The sequence below is a fragment of the Salminus brasiliensis genome, chromosome 1 (genome assembly GCF_030463535.1).
Source record: "Salminus brasiliensis chromosome 1, fSalBra1.hap2, whole genome shotgun sequence".
Taxonomy (NCBI): Eukaryota; Metazoa; Chordata; class Actinopteri; order Characiformes; family Bryconidae; genus Salminus; species Salminus brasiliensis.
Window position 1 is genome coordinate 31,361,070 of NC_132878.1, and position 19,655 is coordinate 31,380,724.

Genomic DNA, 19,655 nt, shown 5'->3' on the forward strand with positions numbered 1-19,655 from the left:
GTATAAACACTTAACTATGTGTTTAAATACACTTACCTGTATGTGCTGCGTGTATGTTGCTGCAGGTGTGTGTGTGGGTGTTGGACCCTCTATATCAACCCTAGGAATCCTGCAATAGTGTCATAATTATTGTAATAATGTAAACGGCAGAAATAAAGGCATAAATATCAGGTATCGTATGCATACTGAATCTTCCACTGTTTAGCGTACAGGGCTGTCGTCAGTAGGGGGCACTGCACTACAGCATCTTATTTAATACAACATTTCTGTCATGCAAAAGACTTGCATCACCTTTTTTGATTTTCATTGTTTGACACAAAATGAATCTGACTGTTGTTCTTTACATTGTAGCACAATTTCATGACAAATGGACCAACAGAAGTGCTCCAAAATGACTTGGAATGAAAAGAACATAATGTCTATATGTAAGTGTATATGTATATATCTATAGAACACCAATTATGCACTAAACAGACTGGTTTAGTTCAGAAAAAGACATATTGCTCCAAAACACATTTCAAAGCCTTACCTGAAGAAGTCAGCAGGGGGCACTGTGGTGTGTGTGTGAGCTGCTGTAGAATCAGTCTGATCTTTATTGGTTTTCTCTGCATAGCTCTCTGGAAACCAGCCGCTCTTTCCCTCATAATGTCCATATAGCCACCCTGGCTCCCTGACAGTAGACTCGTCCACCTGAAGGGCCAGAGTAAGTAAAAGAGTCCTGTCATTTATCATTTATTTAATTTTCTGCCAGAAGTTCAGTATAAGCATTTTTCAGAAGATATTTCTGAGGAGATATTTTACTTTCACAGGGAAAGAGAAAGTCAAAGGAAAATAAGTATAATTCAATATATGGGTTAAAGATACAGAGAACATGGAAAAACCCTAACAACCCTTTGCAAGTCCAGGTAGACCACCTATGCAGCCACCTATCAGACAAACAACTGTTAAAACTTTCATCTTTGAGAGACAAAATAAGACTCCACTCTCACTTCACCTCAGATCTAAAAACATCCACAGGTGTCTATGTTCATCCTTTCACTGTGAGAAGATCATCCTCAGCACTGTGAGTTTGAAAGGGTGTGAAGCTGATCAGGAAGCTCTTACCAAGGAAAGCAAACAGATCAAACCAAGAAGCTGCTGCTGGACCTCCTACCCCAGTGTCCAGACTTCAACATTACTGAATCTGCTTCTCAGACTCAAATGGTGTGTAAAACAATCGCTGCAGAAACAGTGAAAGTGGGTCTACTGAAAAGAGGGGAAGCTAAACTGAAAGTAGCGGTGGATGCACTAAACGCAAAAACATCTGATAGTAGATTTAGCTGCTGAGGTTTCTGTGTCATTTCCTGTTAAACAGACAATTTATGTTTTTTTCTTATAATTATAAGTAATTATAATTTAGATAAATTCTGACGGAAACCAAAGAAAGAAAGATTGATCTCTGATGTTTGCTTAGTGCTGTATGTGCGTGTGTGCATACTTCTATGAGACAGTCTGCCACCAGTGTGAGCTCATCAGCATTGCGGGCAGTGAAGGGGTACAGGGCTCTGTAGGTGTTCAGCTTCCCCTGAGCATTTAAAACAGGCTGTACACCTGCAAACACAACACACAAAGAACACACAACTGTCACATACCTTAACATAAACACCAAATAGGATATTTACATTCACTGGTTGGAACTGATAAGTCAGTGGTTGCTGTAATGTTCCATACATTTGCCAGGATGTTGCTCGTTTGTTGCTATGGTATCCCAGGTGGTTCATTGGGTGTTATTAATGCCTATTACGGAGTAATAAATACCACAAACTGCAGAATGCACTGCTTTTAGGATCAAATATGAGCAAATTGGAGTTGAGTTTCAGAGCCCCAGTACATTTATTTATTCCAGCTTGCTGGCAAGGTGTGTCTAAATGTTTGACTGGTACTGAATCAGCAGAGCCCAGTTTTACATTCGAAAGATGTTTGAGGTCGGCTGGGCTGGACCATACATACTAGCAATTTGGATATCCAGGTACACTTTAATTGGCCTTTATTATTTTATTATGGAATTAGGAAATGTTCTTGCCTTTTTGATGTAGAAAGTAGGGTTTATCAATATGTGTATTCAAACCAAACCGCCACAGTACGTGCATCACGGTTCGTACGCATATGGAGAATATGTGGTATGCTGTAAGCTATATACGTTCAGATTTCCATGGTATTTACAGTTTTTGGTGCATAAAATCAATATGCCTTACGTGGTCTTCAGTGAGCCCTGCTGATACAATTCTATCTTTTCATTCCAAATGAACACCTTCATCTACATACAGTAGCCTCAGCCCCATATAATTACGGAGAGAGGAGATTAAGTCTGTGTTCTCCTGGCACAAATCCCACTCATTACTGTAATGAAGTAAAAGGAAAAAGAAAAAAAGAAAAAAAAAAATTAAAAGAGCAAAGTATAATGGTTCCTTGACAGGTTTGGCTCACGCGCGCTCGCTTACCGGTTCCGTTGGCTGTGCTCCTGAACAGTGCAGAAAGCTGTGAGTGAAGGTCTGTATTTGCACTATTGTCAGGCTTCATTCCTCCTTCATTTTCTGCAACCCTCTCTTTCTCCTCCGCTCTCCTCCTTTCCTCTTTCTCCTTCTCCTCTGCTCGCTTTCTCTCCTCCCTCTCTCTTTCTTCCGCTCTTCTCTTTTCCTCTCGTTCTCTCTCCTGGGCAAGCTTCTTCTGGCGCTCGGCCTCCTCCTTCTGCAAGCGCTCCTGCTCCAGCTTAGCCTGCCTGAGCTCACATGAACACGCACACAGGTTTAACAGGGTTAGAAATGTAGAAAATGAGATCCTGAGTTACGAAGCCTAGAACCCCGGCATGTAAGGCAGGAAGTGTCAAGCAATTCCCTGGTGTTCTTAAATGATTGCTTTTTTAACACTATTCCAGGTAGTTGCTCCAGGTAGTTGCTAAGTGTGGTTACAATGATATCTTGCTAGATGCCACAGAGCGGTAGTTAGGGTGTGCTAAGTGAATGATATAAGGTTGCTAGGTGGTTGTTGAGCTGTTGTAAAGTGGTGCTATGGTATTCCAGGAGGTTGCTTGGGCATTGCTTGACTGTTGCTAAGGTTTGTGAACAAGGCGAAATTAGACAAATATCCATCAGACAAAAATAATAATATTAAACAGAAGAATAACATTGTAAACTGGATAGATCTGATGGATTGGAACCATCTGATGGATGATCTGACAAGCTAGCAGGCAAAGTTCAATGTAATGTGGACACAGCTTAAGCAGGTTTATTTAGAGGACAACTATAATATCTAATTGTTGTGATGTCAGGGACAGTTTAAGGAACATGAAGCTGAGCATTTTAGGTCACCTGGCTTCTTCTTCCTCTCTCTTCCTCCTCTCCTCCTGCTCTTGTCTTCGTCTCTGAAGCTCCTTCACTTTCTCTGCTTTCACTCGGCCCAGCTGCTCCAGCACGGCCTGCTGCTGCTGCTGCCTCTCCCTCAGCTCCTGCAGTGTCAACATGACCCAGACACGTTTAACACACACCCCAAAACCCAAATCACCTCAAAAGACTCACACTTTACAGTAATTTAACCAATGCCTACATTTTTAACTATGGTATATTTGCATAAGCAGAGGCATACTCTATACTACATATACACTGTCGTGTACACTACAGACCTAAAGTATGGAAGCCTGTACATTCCAATGGTGTTGTAGTGTTGTACTTTTACTGTACTGTTTGATTGAGGTGCTTCAGAAGCTTCTGAATACGGGAAGCCGGGTATATCGGATTTAGAGTTGCAATAAACATGTTGACAAGTTTAGCTCTTGAAGAGCACATGACCAAGCTAGTCAACCAGCATGATCAAGGTGCTTGACCAGCATGACCAAGCCAGTCAAACAGTATGACCAGGGTACTTGACCAGCATGACCATGACAACCAAGCATGTTGACCAGCACAACCAAGCTTACTGACCAGCATGACCAAGGTGGTCACCCAGCATGATGGCTGCAAGCTGATTACACTGGTTAAGCTAGTTGACTGGCTTAGGTCTTGACCAACAGTGGCTATGTTTTTGAGTTTGAGGGTTAGATGGTCTACCAGTATGGCCAACTCGACCAAATTATTCAACCAGGATGACCAAGGTGGCTAACCAGCATGCCCAGCATGACCATCATGACCAAAACTGTCAACTAGCATGACCAAGACTGTTGACCAGCATGACTAGCATGGTCGACCAGAAAGATCATCATTGGCCATGCTGTTTGAGCAGCAAGACCAGCTAAACCATGCTGGTCCACCAGTATAACCAGCTTTGACCACACTCATCAACTAACTTTACCAAACAAGTCAACCAGAATGAGCAGCTTGCAGACCAGCTTGCTCAAGCTGATCATGCTGGTAGACCAGCTAGACCATGAAACTTAGCATTGGGTATGTTTACATCTGGATGACCAGCCTTTGACCATCAAAGACCAGTTTAGACCAGCTAAAACTACCAGCTAACAGGAAAAGCTGGGCTTGAGCAAGCAGAGATTTTTAAGCAGAGCACTAGCGCTGCTTCCACACTTTTGGGCTATAGTGTTACTTACAGCAGGATTTCTGGCAATATCTGTACTAGTGTTTTTTTATACATTTGTGATGATGCCAAAACAATGGTGAGATTCACTAGTGATGTTGGTGAAGTGGTTTGGATGATCTGCACCTGCCCAAATAAACAACCACAGCTGCTGTTTGCATTTGGGTCTAAAAGAGATTTAACTACACGTATAATTAAAGTGAGCGGGGAAAAAAAAGCTTCTATAATCGAGCATTTTATATCCGCTTACAGTTACATAACGCCATGTTTATCTCTCCGATACTTCATACAGCTTGTTTGGTAAGTGTCTGTTTTTGTATTCTGTGTGCAAGACTTGATGAAAATGAGGCTCTGCTTCGCTAAGCTGTTTAGTGTAGCAACTAAAACAAGAACAGAGCAGATTTTTCAGGCTCTCATTAAAGCAGACGCTTAATGAGTTCCTAAAACTTGCCTCAGCTCTGGTTTTGGGATGGGTTCTGCTACTCGTCCAGCAGAGAACGCCTTTTTTGTGCACTGAGAGAAAGTGTATGGCTGGAAGGAAAGAGCCTCTTTCACACTATCCTCACATTACAGAAGCAGCTTTGTCTGCTGGAGATGTTTTTTGGGGAGTAAATATGAGCCTTCTCTATTCATGACACAACAGAGATGAAAGTAGGAGATGCCTACGGGCGAAAGCTCGCTCTTCCACACTGTGACACCATACATACACTGAGAACACTGTCCACAGAAACTAGCAGGTGCACAGGTCTTATTCCCACTGCAATGTCCATGTGCAGTGCCCACGTCCACACACTTCCAGATTTACTTCACAGGTCATACACACCTGATAGGGCTTGTTGTTTGCTTCTCTTAAAATAACACTGAAGGGAATCTTCCACAATACAGTGAACACTAAATAAATAACAATGTATTTTCTGCAGGTATTTTATCATTATGAACACCTTTATCTGCATTATACAGTGTTTGTCTCTAACAATGCAGTTCAAATTATGAACTCAAGATATGGACACTGTTCCAACTCAAGACTGTTTGGTCTGACTGTGATTTGGGTTTGTATACAGCTTTTTCACTGGATGCATGGTTCACATGGGCACATAGCAACAGATACTTTGCAAAATGTTTCCCCATAGGAATCAATGAGGAGCAAAAACGATCTGGGATACCATAGCATTTGCCCAGCACCCACCTAGCAAGCACCACCTGGGATACCACAGCAACCAGCTGGAACCATCTAAGCTGCACAACCATTCTGTGTTTCCTTCAGGAACTGCACTTTTCTAGTCCATTATTATTATTATTATTATTATTATTATTATTATTATTAGGGTGCCTTTATCCAACATTGTTTGTCTCTTGCCTGAACAGTGGTCAGTGGGTGTATCTAGTGGACAGTGCAAGCTTTCACCCATGGCCTGTGACGGCCATTAGACACCAAGCATTAAAGTTCATATATAGAACACGATGGGGGCATTGGGGGATAAGGGTCCACTGATGAGATGCCCCAGAAACTGCTGGGAAGACAAATGGAAGATGGAGGGATGGTCTCAGATGAGTGTGAAGGGTGGATTGAAAAGAGAAGAAAGAGCGAAAGGAGAACCTTTATTAGAAGGAAGAGATTGGTTAGACAGGCCAACAAAGAGAGAAGCCCCTTTAGCACACAGTCGTCCATCTCCACTGACTACAGGGAGAAGAAATAGAGAGAGACAGACGGAAAAAGGGAAAGAGAGAAAGCGAGAGCAAGAGAAAGAGAGAGAAAGAAAGAAAGATAAATTAATAAAGAAATAAAGATAAATTAATAAAGAAAGAAAGAAAGTAAGAGAAATTAATTAAGAAAGAAAGAAAAGAAAGAAAGAAAGAGAAATTAATAAAGAAGAAAGAGAAATTAATAAAGAAAGAAATTAAGGAGGAAAGAAAGAAAGAAAGAAAGAAAGAAAGAAAATTTAATAAAGAAAGAAAATAAGGAGGAAAGAAAGAAAGGAATTAATAAAGAAAGAAAGAAAGAAAGAAAGAGAAATTAATAAAGAAAGAAAGAAAGCAGAAGAAGTAGAAATTAAGAAAGAAGAAAAAAAGAGAGAAGGAGAAAGACAGGCAGACTTTAAAAAGTAAACATTAGTACTGATTATTATTAACTAAAATAAGATGGTTTCAGGTTACTGTGTTACTGTTTTTCATGAGAGTTGTTCATGCCACTGTAATGGTATTAGTGTATAAATGTACCTATGTGTGGATGTGGATGTGGTGTTGATGTGTGCATTTGTTTTAGTATGGAAGTACTGTAACACATATATAACTGTCTTTCTTTAGATTTAAATTTTACAGCCCAACCCAGTACATTTCAGCCTCTTATTGACCACTATGGCCATCAATGGCACTGTTACAGTGGTCGTCTTATGGAATACAGCTTTTTATTAAACTTGTTAAAGTCTTTGTACACTTCAGGGACAGATCCACTGCTATCCAGAGGAGGTTTGGACACAAGATAGTTATAAAAACTTGTGACCTCCTAAACTTGTCTCCTATTTCTTGCTTTAGTCAGCTTTACACATGTTCTATATTCCTTCCGTTTCTTAACGATGGATTTAACTAAAATCCAGTTCAGTAAATTACTCTTGGAGTTGTGTGGAGTGTTCTTTTGTCTTCATTTGCAGCCAGGAATACTGCTTATCCAGTGACTGGACCTATAAATTAGGTCAGTCACTTTAAAGGGGGCATTTACTTATTTAACATACACATTGTTATTTTAATGATATTACTTTGTAGTAAAAAAGAAGTAAAAAATAAAAATAATAATACAAAGTGTTTTTTTGTTAAAAAGCCAAATTATATTGACCATAATTCCATTTATACTTTTTATAGGCACCATATGAACTAAGCTACAGGCCAGTGAAATGCCAGTTCATTTACTGTAAATGTGTACAAATATAGAAACAACATGCAATTAAGGACTGTATTGTATTTGTAATCTCTGAAGAGTGATTTTAGTGATCTAATGGCAATCCGAAACATCCCCTTACATCCTGTTACTTATTTAAAAGATTTAGACGACTAACGGCGGGCAGATTTTTGTGGACTTCCCACTTGGTTAGTTAATCACACCGATTTGGAGCTCAGCACCAGCGCATACTGTGGCCCCTTTAATGCACAATTAGCGCTGCTCTTCCTCATACTCATATATCTGATCTTAAGTGTGTGAAAGAGGGCAGTGAGGTGGAGTTAGACCTTCATGTCCTGGGTGTAGCGCTCCATCTCACACAGCTTGGCTGTAGTCTCTCTCTCCAGAGCGTCCAGCTGCTCCTTCAGCTTCCTACAGCTCAGATCCTTCTCACACACGCTTTGTTTTATATCACTCACCCCAGTACCTGTGTGAGAGAAGAGGAAAAAGTCTGTCAGGTTATTTGCTATTATCAATCCTATGTGTGTGAGTGGTCCATTATATGCCCAGAAGCATCCAAAGAGCACTTCCAAAGAGCCTGTTACATTTTCTCGTCTGAACGCTGTGTCTCGTCTGCACTCTGTGTGGTGTACTGTACTTCTCTGCATTGTGTTGTACTGTCTGTCTGCACTGTGTTGTGCATTGCACCATGGTCCGGGAGTACATTGTACTCTGTATACAGTGGAAATATCAATAAAGCCTCTTGACTTGATTTGAGATGTCTTTATCCAGTTATTTTGCCCCGCCAAGTCTCTTAATGCTGAGTATTGTCAGATCCGATCTATGTATTTCTATAAATAATACAGCCACACAACTTGAGTAAGATGTGCTGTTCATCAATACTGAAATAAAATCACAGTTTATATAATATGACATTCCGAATGTCTGACAGCCCAATTGTTTTAAATGACTGTTTTATTGTGTGGATAATTAATCTCTCACCACATCACTTCAGCGTGATGCTGGTCGGCACAGGCATCCTGCAAGTCAATGCATCAGAGCTGGGTGCCCAACACTTTCTATCAGTTAGCCATCACACTTTTTACTGAAGTCCAACTGAACTGTACCAAGCTCAGGCACAGAGCGATCACACTAGTAAGACGAACCAGGCTTTGGGGTCAAAACATGCTAGGGCACAGTCCAGATCGAGTTATACCCTTATAGCTTTGTGAATACACTGTGATTTGATTTTCTATAATGTGTGTGTTAGCGTTAGACTACACCGCTCTTCAGTGCTGCTTGTAAACCATAAAAAAGGTGAACCTTTCAGCAATAGTTTTCATGTTCCATTGTAAAATAGCGTCCACAGGGCAGGCTTTCAACTGCTCTGTATGGGAATAATGTCCATTAATGGCACACAGTGGTAGAAATATAATATCAGAACTGGATCAGGCTTAAAATAGCCAATGTCCGATACATTAAAATATGCCTGGATTGGATTGGGACACTTTAGATAATATAGCTACTTTAAAACAACGCCCACTGCTGATATAGGCATCCAGCTCTGTGCACACAGGTTGAATAATTTCCACAGAACAGCACAGACCAATAGAACGAGCAGCTGTTCTTGAGCCTGATGTCATCATGTCCAATGCCAAGTGTAGGCTAAAGAAGTACAAAGCCCTTTTAATACCTTTATTTTTACATCCACCCTAACATGTCTCCATCATCCAATCACACATACACACATCTACCAGTTTGAAGCAGAGTGTTTTCTTACAGGTACTGTTGGTCTGCGTGAGTTCTCTCAGTCTTTCACTCAGTTTCAGTCTCTCTGGGGCCAGACCACTCAGCTGCCTCTGAACATCCTGAGAATGGCAAAGCAAAAAAAAATCAGTACATCTAATACTAGAAACATACAACATCTCAATTATGGGTCTTTAATGACTTTAACTCATAGAGGTTATTTTCAGTAATAACAAATAAACTGTGTCACTTTCTTATGAATTAGCTCAATTAACCAATTTTTAACCCACATTTGTAGAAGTGGAGATATTTTCCAGACATGGCTTTGCCACAGCATTTAAATCCCATTCATAAAGTTGCAGTGGCTGTTCTCAGCACGCCGATCTTTGTTTATTACCATGGTATCTCTTTACACATGACCTCAGTAACATCCATGAATGAACAACTGTCCACTTGTTCGGATGCCAAAATGGGCCAAAAATCTCTAATTCAAGAAACAAGGCCCAGTTGCACTAGCTGTCCGAAATAGGCTCAGATTAGGTTTATGCATTACTATGCATATAGAAGCTGGTAGCTACTAAATATTTACACCTATCCCTAAGCATTTGTAAGTTATGACGTAACTGCCGGCAACCAAAATATGGAGTGCAGCGAGAGGGGTGACAGGAATCACTTTCTCTATCGGGTGATAAGAGACAGGCTAGATCCTGTAAGTGCCTTCAGGTGAGATCAAATTATGCTAATAACCGATCTCCTTTTTCTACCGGCTTGGAGCACCAGTCAGCATTAAATGGAGCTTTACCTCCAAGTTTGCAAGTGTGTCGACAAAGTACATGTACATTTTAAGAAAACTGTTATAAAAATGACCTGTTCGCACTGTTTTTATTTTCAGCCCAACCCTATCGCTAATAAACAATACTATTCTATCTATTTGTATAAATAATAACTTTTATAATATATCAGACTAACGTATTATCCACTAAAACATTAAGCATGTGACAATTTTCTTAATCTAAACACATCTGAATGAGTTTTTAAATATATCAGTTAAGCAGCTGAGTGTGTGTACAATCCTTTACGTATTTGCCATATTTTCTGACATTTTAAACAGAAACAAATTAGACACAGTCTGCATGTCTACAATTCCGCTTTTTACTCTCATACCGAAGCAACTTACCTATTAATTATTGCCCTGCTGCTACACCGGAGACTCATTCATTTTTTAGAAAGGGTAGACTTGCATTTTTTTTACAGAACTAGATGTCTGTAGATTATTAAACAAAAAAGAAACATGCGAATCTAGACCTCAAACTGTAGCTGCAGGGAGTTGATGTCAGCGATGCGTCCGTCCCGCCTCTGATTGATGAGCTCAAGCTCCGCCCTTTGAACCCGCCTCTTGCTCTGGGCCTCGCGGAGACAGTCTGAAATCTGCTTGTGCTTGCTGCCCTGCGTAAGAGAGATAAAGACAGAGATCAGAATCTGGACACACACATACACACACACAATTTTCATTCTGAACCATAACTCTTATTTCATTTAGATGGTTTTGAGACCCCAGCTTTAAGTTAATGGGGTTACTTGGAGAGAAAGAGCAGACAAAGAGGAATAAGAATGAGGAAATATGGGCATGAAGGTGATACAGAAGAGGTAGGAGAAAAAACAGAAAGAAAGAAGAAGAGGAAGAAGAAGAAGAGGAGAAGGAAGAGGAAGAAGAGTTAGTTTAGGTTTAGGTTAATAGGTGAAGTTTAGGTTTAGGTTAAGGTGTAGTAGGTGAAGTTTAGGTTAGTTTGAGGATAGAATTAGGTTTAGGTGAAGAAAAGAAGGTGGAGCGCAATGAAGATTAAAGAAAAGAAAAAGATGTTGGTGAAGAAGTTGATGAAAATCAAATAAGATGAAGATTAAATAAGATGAAGAAGAAGAAGACAATGAAAAGCAAAGACAAGAAGATAATTAAGAAGAAGAAGAAGAATGTGATGAAGAAGAAGGTAATGAAAATTTAAAAAGGTGATGACTGAGAAAGATGAAGAAGAAGGCAATGAAGAAGAAAAAAGAAAGCAATAAAGACAAAAGAAAATAAGATGATGATGATGAAGAAGAAGAAGATAAAGATTGAAGAAGAGGAAGAAGAAGAAGAAGAAGAAGAAGAAGAAGGTGATGAAGAAGGTGATGAAAATCAAAAGTGATGATTGAAGAAGCCGAAGACGAAGCAGGCAAGGACGATTAAAGAAAAGAAGATGAAGGAGAAGAAGAAGGTAATGAAGAAGGTGATGAAAATCAAAGGTGATGAAGTAAGAAAAAGAAGAAGAAGAAAGCAATGAAGATCAAAGAAAAGCAAAAGATGATGAAAGAGAAAAGATGGTGATGATGACTGAAGAAGAAAAAGCTGTATGAAAGCTGCATACACAGATGACAGAGAGAAAGAGAGAGAAAGAGAAAGAGAGAGAACAGAGGTGTATCACTCAGAAGAGAGAGGTTTACGTGAAAGCTGTTTGAAAATGAGAATGTGAGAATGTGAGAGCAGTTGCGGAAAGATCAATGTGTGGTTAAGAGCGTACGGCTTAATTTGAATACCAGCAACGGGCTCTGGAGCATCTCTTTCTTAAATGACTGTAACTTGCTTTCACGATTAAAAGGGGGTGGGTGGTGGTGGTGGGGGGGGTGTCTCATTGCATATAGAGAGGTGTAAATCTCACCACAGCCTCCAGCTCCAGCTCCAGGCTTCTCTTCCTGGCTGTGAGTCTCTCTATGTCTCTCTGCTCTCTCTCTCTCTGATTCTGGAGCTCTGCCCGCTTCGTCCTCTCCCACTCCATCCGCCTCTGTCGCTCTGCTGCCTGAGAGAGAGGAAGAAGGTGAGAGAGAAGTCCATATTACCTGATTACTGTCAGTTATCTGCCTCAGGACTGGGTAATGTGAACATGGTCTTGTCCTCCCTTTTCTTTCCTCTGATGTGGAAGGGGTGATGTGGTCAGGGTCGCAGTGGGTCTGGAGCCTACTGGGAATGATTGGGCACAAGGTAGGAACACTCCCTGTAGAGGGCACTAGTTCATCACACACTTTTTTACTCACACCTGCACTCTTAAAAATGCAGATGCTTCAAATGGTTCTTTGAGTGATGCTACAGAAGAACCACTTATGGTTTTTCTTAAAGAAGTCTGTAATAGAGATGTGTGAGTGTGAAGAGCCTTTTAGGTGGTAAGGTCCCTTTACATCAAGTGAACGATCATCACACTCACACATCACTATTATAGACATGGGACCAAAATCGGTTCTTCTATGCCGTTGCTCAAAATGTTTAAGGTTGTAGGGGCAATATACCACAGGAGGGAGGAAACCAGAATACCCACACAGACACACCACACACAGTGCCCTTCATGCACTTCATCTGATACAAAAACAGTTTCCGCCCTAGTAGCGTACCTCCTGCCGCTCCAAGTCCTTCAGCCTCTCCTCCTCCTTCTGTCTCTCCATCTCCCTCTGCATCTCCATCCGTCGCTCCTCCTCTCTCTGCCTGCGCAGCGCCAGCTCCCGCGTCTCCCTCTCCCTTCGCTCCTGCTCCTCTCTCTCTTTCTGCCGTCTCCTCTCCTCCTCTCTCCGCTCCTCCTCCCGTCTCCGCTCCTGCTCCCTCCGCTGCTCCTCTTGCAGGGCCAGTCGCCGCTTCTCTAGCTCCAAGCTGCCCCTCTGGAAGTTCTCCTTTAGCTTGTCCTCAAACGACACTGAGAGAGACAGAGCTTGAAAAAAATAATATTAACACCCCTCTGATCCCCAGTGAGCTCAATCCACCAAGACTTGGTATGTGAAGATTGCTTTTGCTGAATTTGCCCTGGTGTTACAAAGCTCATGTAGCGAACAAGTAATGTAAGCAGTACAACTCAGAAATTAGCATGGTGATAGCTGCACGCCTAAATCATCACAAACTCGCCTCCATCCATGTCAACTTGTTGAACAGGCTCATATCCTACATTTTACTTGTCCAAAGAGCTCTGTTTTTACAGTCTGCGCAGGTATATGACCCAAAAACAGTCGTAATTCATTTATACGTCTCCATTTTCCAGCCTCTTTTTATCCCTTTGACTTTAACATGTTTTTTGTTACTCTGCCTTTTAAACTGATATTATAGAATTGTCTTTATATGTGAAAACATTTATATTAATTTATAAAATTGAACAATAAATGAAATTAAACAAGGACATAAAAGATTTCGTAGGGGTATTGTCCTCGACCCCTTCTGCCAGTTCCGGCAGCTTCTTACTGGGAGAAAGACAGTAAGGAGACACTAAGGAGAAAAACAGTGATCATTTCTCCTGACACAAACCTTTTTCAATCAAACAGGCTGTTTTTGTTGCTGCACCTTTAAGACTGTAATATGTAAACGACTGTGCTCTGTTCTGAATGGCTGCCCTGCGTTGTGCCTCATACAAAAAGTGGGCCAAGCTGAATCTTCAATGAATGGACATGGCTGTAGCATTGCCATAGGCTGAATAGGTAGAGATATGTAATGTTCACACATTACATCATACATCTTTTATTCCTAAATTCACTTTAACATAATATAAGCCCTTTAAGCTCTTAAACAGCCTAGGGCCCACTGGCGACTCGTAAGTGTTATTACAAACTTTTATTACCAAAGAACAGCCCCACCAGTTTGTACAGACGTCCTTGTAGTTACTAAGCAATACGCCTTAGCGAGCAATAAGCCTCACTGGCCACATACAGCCAGTGAGTAGCTGTATGAGGACTATAAGTGGATGCACAGCATGCCAATATGCAGTTCCACTAGTGTGTGTGTGTGTGTGCATGTGTGTGTTTACCGTTGCTCTTGCCTTTCTGTGAAAGTTCTGGTTCGATGAGCTCAGTGCTGATTAGAGGAATGGAGCCATTCAGCAGGTCACATGACTTCCCTGTTCTATACACATACATACAAACATATCCACACAAACAACAACCCAATACTAATCAGTACTGAAACATCAGTGTTTTCAGAGCCACCTGATTCAGCTCATTTATAATCTGATCACCTCTGTGTTTCTAATAAAGTGGCCAGTGAGTGGAAGCAGAAGGTAGGGGTTTCTAATAAAGTGGCCAGGGTGTGGAAGTACAAGGTAGGTGTTTCTAATAAAGTGGCCAGTGAGTGAAAGCACAAGGTGGGGGTTTCTAATAAAGTGACCAGTGTGTGGAAGCACAAGGTGGGTTTTTTTAATAAAGTGGCCAGTGAGTGAAAGTACAACACATTACCTGAAAGACGGTGGCACTAGGTCAGCAGGTAGTGTGAGAGGTAAAGGGTGGCCTGTTTTGGCCATGTCCACCAGGTGCATAGCCAGAATAAACTCTTCTGCACGCAACTGGCCATCACGATCAATGTCTGCTAAAGTCCTAGTGATAGAAACACACGTTTTCGCACACACATAAGGACACGTACATGTTTGCACTATGATAATGTTGTAAAGCGTGTTGTTAAGATAGTTTTTTAGAGTGTGGTCAAGGCTTTATAAAATCTGCTGGAATATTTATTTAAAAACATGCCAGTTTATTAATGAAGTGTTATGAGCACTCACCATATGGTGGCCAGCTGAGTCTGTGTGAGGTTAGAGGCAGTTAGGGCGTTTCTGACCTGGGGACCTGCAAACACAACATTATCACATTATACACACCACCTCTCTCACACACACATACACAGCAAAAGTATCCAGACACCCTTGTAATTTGTGAATTCATCTTTTTGAGCTGCATCTATTGCTGACACAGCTTGTGTAATCTCCTGGAGTAGCCACACATGAACCTGAGGTCACCATGTCCACTGCCAGTCCAAGCTGTTACTGCAACAAACCCCTTTATAATAACCTTGATCAAAAGAAATGCTGAACGAGCAGGTGTCTACAAACTCACAATAACCTATTTAAATGAATTAATTACATGTAGATTGACAAGCACACGCAGGACACAACACACACACACCTGACAGGTATCCGCTCATCAGTTTGTCCAGACTGTTAAACTGCTGGCGGTACTTGAGACGGGACGACTGAGGCACTGCCCAATCAGACGCGCCAGTTTTGGGGGAGTTACTTGCCAGGGAGGTGGTGGAGGAGGAGTTAGAGCTGTGGAAGCCAATAGGGAATTAAATATCAGAACACATGAATGAATACACTTCATAATCCCACACACATCCTGATAAAACACAGATAAATATGCTTAAGAAGCACATAGAGCAACAAAACACCACCCAGTCTCAATTAATCAAATTAATTAACTCAATCAAACAAATCCTCAGTATCACTTCTGTTCATTTTCTGCAGCAGAACAAGTATACAACACACATCTTGGGATACATCTTTGCACGGACCAGACTTTTAAGCACAGTCCGTGTGTTTCAGGGGAGGACCTGGTGAAGGTCTTTCCAAAAGCTTAATGTTAGCCTGCTTTGCCTATTCCACAGCCATCTCTGATGTGTGTTTGGGGTCACTGTCCTGCTGGCACATCCAGCTGTGTCCAAGTTTTAACTAGCTGACGCTTTCGTCTCCCTGTTCCTTATCTACTCTGTGCAATCTACCAGTTTCACTGGCAGAAAAACAGCAGTCCCACATGCTTAACAGCTGGTACAGTGTTCTTAAGGGTTGAATGCCTCACCAGTAGTCCTCCAATTATCTATGTCTCATTAGAGCATAAAACCTTTCTCTGGAAGGTTTTCTCATGGTCTGTGCGGTCAGCTACAAACTTTGGATGAGCTCGAAGGTGATCGTTTTGGAGCAGGGACTTCTTTCTTGGAAAGAAGCCTCTTAGTCTATGGTGATGTAAAACTCACTCACTCAGGTCTGTGCCTCAGTGGTTCTTGGGTTGTTTCTGATCACCATCTGAACCAATTCCTCTTATCTGAAGGTGATAATTTGGGTCTTCTTCCATTCTTTGGCAAAGTGGTTGCATCCCCCAATGGCTTATTTTTGTTTCAGCACCTCTGAATCAATCATCTAAGTGATGATTTGTTAGAAAATCCCCCAAATTTGTTTGTTTTTCTATAAAAGATGTATGTTATCACTCATTCTGCTCCAGAAAAATAAACATTCAAAGAACTGAATGAGAGACCAATACTGACATTACTCATGATAGGTTTATGTAAACCCATCCACAACTATATATATGTAAATATGTGTATGAAATATACATACACACACACACACACACACTGAGATGCATACATTGGACAGCAGCAATGTATAAATGCAAAAATATACATTACATACTGTATACCTCTAATATAATATAACATTATATTTAATCTCTTTGTCTGAAATCTCAGCCAACATCACTGAGGAACTAGACAGAGTAAGATTTGGATTTAATTGTTTTGTCTGGTGACATCATTTCCTATTACCACCCATTCTGTTATCTGCAAGACAGGAAGCTCTCAGGTTGTTGATGTGGGGCATTTTAGTGGGTTTGCTGTGTCACTGTTGATTGAATGAAAGATGTGCTTGTTTAATATTTATGAAGAACACTAACATGAACTTCAAGATGGGCCGTTGAAAAAAACATTACAGGGCCCATATTCTGCATTTTATGAGTTGTTTGATTTATGTACCAAAACAGTCTGTTTTTTTTCTGAATGAAATCTAAAAGGTCCAACGTTTAACCTCTTATTATTCGTTAGACATAAAGAGTAAATCTGAGCTGAAGTACTTCCATACACTATAAATTCAGGGTATGTGGATATTTGTAAATGCATTTCATTTTTTGTGACATCACAAAAACACTACCTTTAACAAAAACAGGCTTTGTAGCTTGGTTTCCATATCATAATGGTATTCCATATGCAACATGTGTGAGTGAGTGTGTGTTTGTGTGTGTGTGGGTACAGGTTTTCTAAGCAGTTTCCAATCTTAGTTCCTTAACATCACACACACTGTGCAAATGTGAAAAGCTGACTGACTAAAGTTACTGAGGTCACACTGAGGTGAGGAATTGCATTAGCATATTTAGCAAGATTAGCTAATGGAGCAGTACCACTCTTAACAGTAGTGCAACAGGAACTGTTGTGTGTGTTGTAGTGTTTGCTTATGTGAGAGTCAACATGCTGCACACACTAGTACAAGCAAACACACTTCTTTTACTTTCTGAACACACAGGCTAAACGCACTGACTAGCCTCATTTTTCACATAATATAAACATGACAGTTCTTCACAATGTGTCAAAAAATGTCCTGAATAATGACACAATAGTAATGCTCCAAAATGACTTGGCCATTAGAAACATTTTGGTGGGCTTGTCAGCTACATTAGCCTTGTAGCTTAAGTGCTTAAAATAAAGAAGTAAACCTCTGACACCAAACATGCCTTGACTAATCGGCTACATTTGGAGTAACTTTGCTTTACTTTCATTTAAAAGCAATGTGAATATGTGAACATGAGCAGAAGTGGAATGAAGTATGAATGGGTCGCTTTGCTTGACGCATCCATATGGGTTGCTTTACCTGCTGGAAGCCAGGTCCAAGAGTGAGTGAGATTTGCTCAGGCCTGTAGAGAGAGGGATAACTAAAAAGGGGGGGCATAAACAAGCACAAGTTACTCCATCAGCACTTTATAACTTACAGCATAATTGTTTAATCATTATATGTGCACTACCACACACTATGGCTAATAACCTTACATAGACAGGTCTCCTAGGTACTATTATAGGTATTATTTATACATAACAATATTTAAATTACATATATCACATGTGGGCCAGATTATTATTATGCATTAAAATAATAATAACAATAATAATACATAAAACACATTGATAATATTTATACTGCACACACAGCTGTGCCATGACCTCATGTCCAAACCTGTGTGGGTGTTACCTGCCGTCGGTGCGAGCAGAGTAGCAGTGCCGTTGGGTAAGGCTGGCATACTGAGGGAGTCAGGGATCAGTGGCATGGGCAGGGCCCCGGGCAGCATGGGGGGCACAGCTGGCATAGAGGTCAATGAGGTCATAGAGGTCACAGAGGTCCCAGAGGAGCCGAGAGGCATGGGTGTGAGCATGGGCATTGATGGCATGACAGACAGATTGGGCATGGATCCCATACCTGCAAAACCCAATGTGTACATTTATACTGGACACAGCCTCCTTGTGCTGTTTATCTGATTAAAATGCAAAATAAGAGACATAATTCACATGAAAAAAACACAAATGCTTGTGCTTTATGAGGTACGCATCGACTACACTGCTTTCTGCTCTAGTTCTCTAGACCATTTCCTACTAATTACTCTGGATTTAAAGATACACTAAAATGGGACAAAAAACCTGTATTAATCTAGATGATTAATGAGAGTTCAGTACATACAGTGGGGAAAAAAAGTATTTAGTCAGTCACCAATTGTGCAAGTTCTCCCACTTAAAAAGATGAAAGAGGCCTGTAATTGACATCATAGGTAGACCTCAACTATGAAAAAATTCAGAAATTCACATTGTCTGATTTTTAAAGAATTTATTTGCAAATAATGGTGGAAAAGAAGTATTTGGTCAATAACAAAAGTTCATCTCAATACCTTGTTATATATCCTTTGTTGGCAATGACAGAGGTCAAATTTTTTCTGTAGATCTTCACAAGGTTGGCACACACTGTTGCTGGTATGTTGGCCCATTCCTCCATGCAGATCTCCTCTAGAGCAGTGATGTTTTGGGGCTGTCGGCGGGCAACACAGACTTTCAACTCCCTCCAAAGGTTTTCTATGGGGTTGAGATCTGGAGACTGGCTAGGCCTCTCCAGGACCTTGAAATGCTTCTTACAAAGCCACTCCTTTGTTGCCCTGGCAGTATGCTTGGGATCATTGTCATGCTGAAAGACCCAGCCATGTTTCATCTTCAATGCCCTTGCTGATGGAAGGAGGTTTGCACTCACAATACATGGCCCCATTCATTCTTTCATGTACACGGACCTGTCGTCCTAGTCCCTTTGCAGAGAAACAGCCCCAAAGCATGATGTAGCCACCCCCATGCTTCACAGTTGGTATGGTGTTCTTTGGATGCAACTCAGCATTCACTCTCCTCCAAAAACAGCGAGTTGTGTTTGTACCAAACAGTTCTACTTTGGTTTCATCTGACCATAAGACATTCTCCCAATACTCTTCCGGAACATCCAAATGCTGTCTAGCAAACTTCAGACGCGCCCGGACATGTACTGGCTTAAGCAGGGGAACACGTCTGGCACTGCAAGATCTGAGTCCCTGGCGGCGTAGTGTGTTACTGACGGTAGCCTTTGTAACGTTGGTCCCAGCTTTCTGCAGGTCATTCACTAGGTCCCCCCGTGTGGTTCTGGGATTTTTGCTCACCGTTCTTGTGATCATTTTCACCCCACGGGCTGAGATCTTGCGTGAAGCCCCGGATCGAGGGAGATTAGCAGTGGTCTTATAGGTCTCCCATTTTCTGATTATTGCTCCCACAGTAGATTTCTTCACACCAAGCTGCTGCCTATTGCAGATTCAGTCTTCCCAGCCTGGT

At 41.1% G+C, this 19,655-nt stretch overlaps 1 protein-coding gene across 5 annotated transcripts in view; it reads right to left on the bottom strand.

The window, feature by feature from the left end:
- Window positions 1-19,655, bottom strand: part of itsn2a (intersectin 2a) — a 67,680-nt gene that overhangs the window by 19,277 nt on the left and 28,748 nt on the right. For 2 of the 5 annotated variants that reach the window (XM_072677516.1, XM_072677551.1), the window contains exons 6-22: window positions 18,016-18,240; window positions 17,641-17,701; window positions 15,131-15,273; window positions 14,731-14,794; window positions 14,411-14,548; window positions 13,987-14,081; window positions 12,596-12,906; window positions 11,872-12,009; window positions 10,484-10,624; window positions 9,213-9,300; window positions 7,780-7,919; window positions 6,158-6,238; window positions 3,348-3,484; window positions 2,481-2,758; window positions 1,478-1,590; window positions 530-690; window positions 37-109 (exon numbers count right to left, since the gene is read on the bottom strand). In XM_072677516.1, the coding sequence (XP_072533617.1) occupies window positions 37-109; window positions 530-690; window positions 1,478-1,590; window positions 2,481-2,758; window positions 3,348-3,484; window positions 6,158-6,238; window positions 7,780-7,919; window positions 9,213-9,300; window positions 10,484-10,624; window positions 11,872-12,009; window positions 12,596-12,906; window positions 13,987-14,081; window positions 14,411-14,548; window positions 14,731-14,794; window positions 15,131-15,273; window positions 17,641-17,701; window positions 18,016-18,240 (2,387 nt within the window). The remainder of the gene's footprint in view (window positions 1-36; window positions 110-529; window positions 691-1,477; window positions 1,591-2,480; window positions 2,759-3,347; window positions 3,485-6,157; window positions 6,239-7,779; window positions 7,920-9,212; window positions 9,301-10,483; window positions 10,625-11,871; window positions 12,010-12,595; window positions 12,907-13,986; window positions 14,082-14,410; window positions 14,549-14,730; window positions 14,795-15,130; window positions 15,274-17,640; window positions 17,702-18,015; window positions 18,241-19,655) is intronic. The other 3 variants (XM_072677525.1, XM_072677542.1, XM_072677533.1) reach the window with 3 other exon arrangements.